This window comes from Astatotilapia calliptera, chromosome 14 (assembly GCF_964374335.1).
Source record: "Astatotilapia calliptera chromosome 14, fAstCal68.1, whole genome shotgun sequence".
Classification (NCBI taxonomy): Eukaryota; Metazoa; Chordata; class Actinopteri; order Cichliformes; family Cichlidae; genus Astatotilapia; species Astatotilapia calliptera.
The window spans coordinates 40065157-40072500 of record NC_137435.1 but is presented as its reverse complement, the minus strand read 5'-3'; the positions used below and the strand labels follow the sequence as shown (position 1 = coordinate 40072500).

Below are 7344 nucleotides of genomic sequence, written 5' to 3'. Positions count from 1 at the left end.
CTTAATCGATTACTAGGGTATATTAGACTTAACAGTTACTATATACAGTAATGGACTTCTATACTTTTTACATCAGATTAAAACTTTGGGTGTAAGATTCAGATAATTATTTATTAAAAGCTCGACATTTTAAATGAGAATAAGAAAGAAAAGTATGTCTTTGTGCCCCCTTTTCCCTGTTCATGCCCTATCGGCCCCCCTGGCTAAACTTTGCTAGATCCGCCCCTGCACAGTTACAGCCGTCAGCTGTAGAAAAGATCCTGGAGTAGAAAGTAATATTAAATACATTCTAACAACAGCTGATCAAGCTTAAACGTGCTGCTGTTGTTCAGCCGCTGGTTTCCTCTTTCTGGTGCAAAGTGGGCCAAAAACAAACAACAGAGACGATCAGCTGATCATTGATCAGTTTCATGATTGAAGTAGCAGCAAGAAGAGGGAGGGGGAGGCAGTCGCTCCATATATCTGTTGTTAAGCTTAACGCTGGAATGCTTCACAAACATTCAGAGATGAACTTACACACTTGCTTTCTTCTCTCTGGGATAACTTTCTCGGAGATGAAATGCCGGGTTGGTAGCGAGGCTACAACCAGACCACCGACAGGTCCTGCATGCCACAGCCTCTCTATCACGTGACGCATACTGCTCCGACGTGCTAACGTTATGAGCAGAGTTACGCCATGCCGCAAGTTTTGTGAGGTGCTTTTTTTGATATTTAATGGATCGATTACATTTTTTTTATTTCTCTCCGATATTCGATCCAGTAATTTAGGTCAGTATCGGCCCAATACCGATACTTAATATCACATCGGTCCATCTCTATTCTGAACACGGTGCCGCTCCGTGCTGTTGCTCTGAGAAAGTTTGCTCGTGGCACGAAGCCAGATCACTTCCAGAAGAACTAGTTAGTGTGACATGTGAGAGTAAAGGGAAGGGCGAAATCTCCCACCTGAAAACACAAAAAGCGCAGGAGTGGAAATTATTCAGCGTTAAGTTTAACGAGCGCAGGTGCAAATGCAGCTGCGATCGTCTCCACAGCTGTGCTGTCACGTTTGTGCTTGACGGTGGCGACGCGAGCAGGTGATCTAAGCTTAGTAGTGAAGAATAAATTAAAATGCAAACACAGTTTTCAGACTAAACTGGAATAATAACGAGGGTTGAAAGCAGGCACGCCAGAATCACGGAGCCAGCCTGCTGAGTGACTGCAGCGTAGGCTGCCGTTCCCAGTGTGAAGGGGAATATGTTCCAGCACACGTTAGACTTATTACGAAGCATGGACGTGAACATTCAGAGTCACCGACCCTGAATGCAGAATGATCCGGGCCTTGGTACAGCCCCTCAGGTTATCCTCCACCGAAACGAGCTTTCAACCCCGTAAGGCCTGCTTCCCCTTAAAGCTCATTTATGTTGTCCCTGAAAATTTAAACAGTGAGAGACATCTGCGCTGATTCATAGAGGAGGAGAAACCCAAACTGAAAATCAGAATGAAACACTTTAAAAATGATCGTATTTATTACACAGTTTCATTCACGTGTATTTGCTGAAACTAGTCATTTCTGTTATTCGAACCGTTCTGTAAATGAACTTTTTACACTGCACATCCAGATACTTGCACGTCGTATTCAGCACTGCATCTATGATGGTGGTGAGAGGTCACCATCACAGGTGAGAGGGTCAGAGAAGTATACAAGTGTTAGAGTAACATCTGCTCCCAAAGCCTTTTTCATGGAAGGCGTTTACCAGCATGGCTTCATGGTAGAAGAATCCATCAGGGCCACATCCCAGCTTTTTGAAAATGAATTCATATTTTCTCACTTTAAACATTTGATATTTTCTTGATGTCTTCTAATATGAAGAAAAATGGGATTAAGCGATTTGCAGACCGCCACATTCTGCTTTTATTTACATTTTACAGAGCACTCCAGCATTCACAACTGGCTGTGTCTCTTTTGGCCATATTGTGTATGGGTAACATGACTCGGTCACTAGCCATGATCTGTGTGTTCTCTGTTCAGGTGCGGGTTGTTGCTCCCTTCCTGGGTCCTCCCTCCGACTACGCTGTGGTGAAAATGATTCCCAATGAAAAGCTGCCGCCCAGGAACCTCCACCGTGTGCGAGTCGACAAAACTCAGGCTACGCTCAAGTGGCAGCCCCCCTATGACAGCCCGAGCAAACCTTTGGTACACTCCTGTCTCTTATTGTGATGATGTCAAACGATCAGAACATGGGGAATATAAAGGACTCATTTCACACCTTTTAACTTGTTCATATTTACAGTTGAAGAGATAGTAGGTAGCGTTTTCCTTGTATTAACATGTATTTTACAGCGCGGCTCTGGAAGGATTGTTATTTTAACCAAACAGTGTGACCACAGCTGGCTTTTTGTCCTGTCTCAGCATGTGGGGGACGTTTCTGTGAAGTACATTGGTCAGATTCAGTGTCAGTGAGGGACCCTGAAATCAGTAGGGCACTCAGTTCATATAGGTTTTAGTGATTATGCCTGCTAACGTATTGTAGCAAAAGTTGTCCTGGGTGAGTAAAGCCAGCTAATTCATACGATCATCCAAGGTTGATCTGGTGTCATATCTGCTCTTTTTAAAAATTACTTAATCAGCTGATGTTAGAACATAAGCAGAGCCAGTGAAGCTAAGCTACAGCTAGCTAGCTGTATTGCTAGGAAAATCCTGAGCGGCTAGCTTAGGAGACAGACCACATTAGCTGCCAAATTACTTGGTTCATGACATGGACTTATTTTTCATGTCAAACTGTACTGATTTAAGACAATACTACAACATATGAATGTATAATATTAGCTATAACTGGCCTTTGTTTCTACAATTACAGTAAACTGCTGCTAGCTAGGTCTTGATGCATGCTCAATCATCCAGGACAGTAAATCTCCAAAAGTTGATTCTGTTCATCTGGACGTAGCGTTTTGTGGGAGAAACGTTTCATCACTCATCCAGGTGACGTCTTCAGTCTCAGCTGACTTTGATCAGTGGGTTTTGGTCAGTGGTTGTTGATCAATGGTCATGAGAATTTGCATAATTAAGATTAAGGAACTGACCTCCCAGCCCATTGTTCCTTCAGTGGGCTGGTTTCAGTCATTATGCAAATGTCCTGTTTATAAGATTGAAACCTGCAGTCAGCTGAGACTGTCTGTCTTCCACAGCATGTCTTTATCCTGTCTTCCTTCTCCCACCCCAACCAATCACAGCAGATGGCCCCGCCCCTCCCTGAGCCTGGTTCTGCTGGAGGTTTCTTCCTGTTAAAAGGGAGTTTTTCCTTCCCACTGTCGCCAAAGTGCTGCTCATAGGGGGTCATATGATTGTTGGGTTTTTCTCTGTATGTACGAAGCGCCTTGAGGCGACTTTTGTTGTGATTTGGCGCTATATAAATAACATTGAATTGAATTGAATAAGATTGAGGAAACCTGCGGTCAGCTGAGTCTGAAGAAGTCACTTGGATGAGTGACGAAACGTTTGTCCCACAAAACGCTTCGTCCAGGTGAACAGAATCAACTTTTTGGAGTGCTGCTAGCTAGCTGTAAATTAGCTACAGAACATGTTTATGGCAGTATTTGTTCCTTTGTCTCATCCATGTTGTCATTCTAATAATACTCATACTTGAGCAGAGATAACAGTGTAAGATGTCGATGGTGACCATTCACGTATCCTGAACAACACTTAACACGGCAGTGAGTTAGTGCTGTAGCAGATGCTCCAGCTGTGTTCAAACGTGTATGAAACACAATCCTGTAACTCAGCCGATAAAAAAGAATGACCTCGCAAATATATTATTACCTGATACGTCACAGCTTTTAACATCCACCTGATCTTGGATTCCCGTCTTGTTTCTTTAGACATATGCAATACACATGCGGGATGTGATTCGTAAGGTGGAGCGGGACTACAAGCTGACCACCCAGAACAACACAGTGGAATACGTGCTGAAAGGCCTGGAGCCTGGAGGGCGATACAGCATCTCTGTGCGCCTGCGAAACATGAGCAAGGAGGCCAGCTTCACCCTCAGCACAGGTATAACTGTGTGACTTCAAAACTCACAAACTCTTCAGTCACTGATCAACTGCCAACTTGTCCTAATCCAAGGAGGTTGTCCTCATATTCTTGCTCTAGTGTGACTGAGCTGTGACTGCCAACAGCCATGTGAGCATCGTGGAGTATAAATGGAGTACATCACAAACAAACCAGAAACACACACTTACAAACTGTAACCTCACTGATGTTTTTAGCCTGTGATTTGTAAATGACCAAAGCTTCTGTTTGGATGGAAACTGTTACTGTTACAGAGGTGCATATCGGCTCTAGTTAACACTGACTGTTCAAAGGCCTGTTTGAAATCAGACAGAAACACGTTGACTGGCCTGAAATAGTAATGCAGATGTGATTCAACTGTAAATAGATGTCTAATTGTTCCTTTTGAATAGGTTTAGTTTCATTAAAAATAAAAACATTAGCAATAAAGAAAGAACTCTACATTAAACACATTTATAGCTGAATTTGACTGATAGCTTGTTGCTGTTGTTTTTTAAATAAGGAGTAGTGATCACAGTAATCTCAGTACTGTGATTACTTTGACACAGTGTCTGTTCTTTTTCTCCCGTCACACACAGAGAGCTGCAGCAGCCGGCGTTGTGCATGTTTCAAATCTAAATATTCTTTTACCAACTAGATGAACTCATTTAATCATCTGGCTGACTGATTGCACGCATCCCTAAATATGATGTCTTATGTCGCTTCGTGCAGAGCAGATTCTACTCCCCTGTGCTTACTTTTCATAAACTCTGCGTTTCCTGTGCTCGTAGTTCCTCTTGCGGCGCCTGAAGCCCTGAAATTTTTGACGGAGAAGGATCACATATATCTCTTCTGGAAGAGCCTGGCTGTCCGAGAGAAGGGCTTCAATGAGAGCAGGGTGAGATACCTACAGCTAACCACTGCTTTTGAAACCAAATGTCAGTGACTGTGAGTGATAATAATGGGAGAGGTGCCACTGTTCTTACAGCAGAATGAGCTTTTCCAAGTGTTGATTTATGCTCTGCTCTTCTGCTGCTGTGGTGCTCCTCTGCCTGCTGGGGGCGCTGTTCACAGGGGTACGAAGTGCGTGTGTTTGACAGCGTGACCAACAAGACGTCGTCCCTGGGAAACACCACAGACACCTTCTTCAGGATCAGCAGCCTGCTGGTGGGACACAACTACACGTTCTCTGTCCAGGCTCGCTGCCTGCTCAACGGGCAGCTGTGCGGGGAGCCTGCAGTGCTGCTCTATAACCAGCTCATAGGTACCGCCCACACTCACCTGATGAACATTAAAGCTGTGTTGTTGCCATTCACATCTTTTCCACGTGTAGCGTCATTAAAGAATGAATCAAAAGAAACCCTGAATCTGACAGTCTCGAGCTGCTTGAGGCACTCACCCGCTTTTTAGCATTAAATTCAGTTTGATGCTGTCATTGTTTTTAATAAAAATCACTACAAAAAAAGGTTCAAATGAATTAAAGTTATCCACAAATGTGAGTTTAAGTTGTTTGATTAGGAGCCATTTAGGAGCATAACGGCTCCTAAATCCTGGGCTGTTAGCAGCGCCTTCATGCAGCCCAGAGAAACCTAACAGTATTCCAGGGATTACAAACACTTCATTTCTTTTCTGTAAATGCTTTTTCCCCTCCTGCACAGGGACCAGCGATGCATCCCGCAGCGAGGCCCACTCAGGCGACACAGCGGCCGTGGTGGTTCCCGTCCTCTTCCTGCTGCTGCTGGCTGTTTGCGGCGGATTGGTGGTTCTCTACCTCCGACACCGGCGGCTGCAGAACAATTTTACCGCCTTTGCCAACTCCCACTACAACTCTCGGCTCGGCTCGGCCATCTTCTCCTCCGGGGATGAACTGGGTAATTATTTCTTATCGATTCGAGAAACGAGACACGAATTGGAAAACGAGGTTTTTTATAAAGGTCGTTTACATTTTAGGTTGGCGGAGGGATACATGTTTTTAATCACCTGCCACGAATTTTCACCTTTCTGTTCAGTTTGGCATGACCTTTGACCCTAGCAGTTCAGCATGGTTGCAATAGAAGAGTCAGCCTGCCCCACCCTATGAAGCTGGTATAGCTAGCTCACACGCTGCTAAGCTGGACCTAGCTTCCTGCTCTGACTGCAATAAAAACGTGGCCCAATGTGAAAAATGACCATAATTCTGACTTGAATTCTTACCTCAGTACGTGAGTTTCTCATTGGCTGCTTGCAGATGTTCACCATACTGAACTTCTTCTAAAGTGAAACAGCCAATAAAGCAGGGCGCATCGCCGTATGGCTGCTGTACTAGCGTGCAGTCGGGTCCACTTCTCTCTGGCGTGTTGACGTTTGAACAAATTGATTCCAACAGCCACGAAGCCACGAAGCTTTCTAAACACGCATTTTCCCTTTGTTAACAGGTGATGACGACGAAGATGCTCCCATGATCAGCGGCTTCTCAGACGACGTTCCCATGGTTATCGCATAGCGTGGCGTCCCCGTCGCCCATTTCTCTCTGTTCCCTTCTTTCCTCTCCTTCAACCCTTTAGTCCCCTTCGCTCTCCGTCAGCAGTGCGGCACGATGGAGCGCAGAGCCACCGGGCGGAAGCTCGCCACCACCCCAAAGTCATCTGTAGGAATCCACCCCAATTAGCAGAAAAACGTCAAGAAAAAATGGAAATGTGTAAAGAGAGAGAAATATTTTTCAAATGTACATTGCACTTTTTTTGGATGCGCAATAACTTATTTTTTATAATGTTAAAAATATATACGGGGGTCAAAAAAGGAGCGGGAGGAAAAGGTGGATGCTGGAGCAAACTGTGAAGGATTTGAGTTTGTGGAGCTCGTCAGGGAAAGCGTGACCCTGTCGCAAACTCGCCGTCCATAGGAGGCGTCCATTGCTTAAAGCCAAAATAAGCATCCCGAGGCTGGAATATAGAATGCAAAAAACACACATTTAAACACACAAACATATAGACTTACGCTGTATACACAATGTTTAAACATATTTTGGTAAGAGTACAGTTTGTCCTGTGGCGGTAGATGTGACGCTGGTGCCCTGTGAGAGGAGCTAACTGTGGATCGTGGTTCCTGTTTGTCCTGTTGACGGATCGGGACGCACACAGGTGACTGGTGGCATCACGTAGGTACACTCTTCTTTTCCACCAGCAGCACCGTGTTATGTCAGTAGAGGCGGCACGCGATTGGACGATTCCTGGCTTTGACACCCTCCCATCCTGCTAGCATCGCCGAGATCACCTGAATGAATTTGTAAATATCGGCTTTTAAAATGTCCTCTTCTTGTGATGCTGCACCACGTC

General features: G+C 44.8%; 1 protein-coding gene across 2 annotated transcripts in view; it reads left to right on the top strand.

Annotated features, from left to right (window-relative positions):
- The window catches only part of sorl1 (sortilin-related receptor, L(DLR class) A repeats containing), an 88923-nt gene extending 82165 nt beyond the window's left edge, over positions 1-6758 (top strand). For both annotated transcript variants that reach the window (XM_026193590.2, XM_026193589.2), the window contains exons 43-48: positions 2012-2176; positions 3859-4033; positions 4822-4928; positions 5105-5294; positions 5689-5901; positions 6445-6758. In XM_026193590.2, the coding sequence (XP_026049375.1) occupies positions 2012-2176; positions 3859-4033; positions 4822-4928; positions 5105-5294; positions 5689-5901; positions 6445-6512 (918 nt within the window). In that variant the 3' untranslated portion in view covers positions 6513-6758. The remainder of the gene's footprint in view (positions 1-2011; positions 2177-3858; positions 4034-4821; positions 4929-5104; positions 5295-5688; positions 5902-6444) is intronic.
- Positions 6759-7344: the final 586 nt, after the last annotated feature.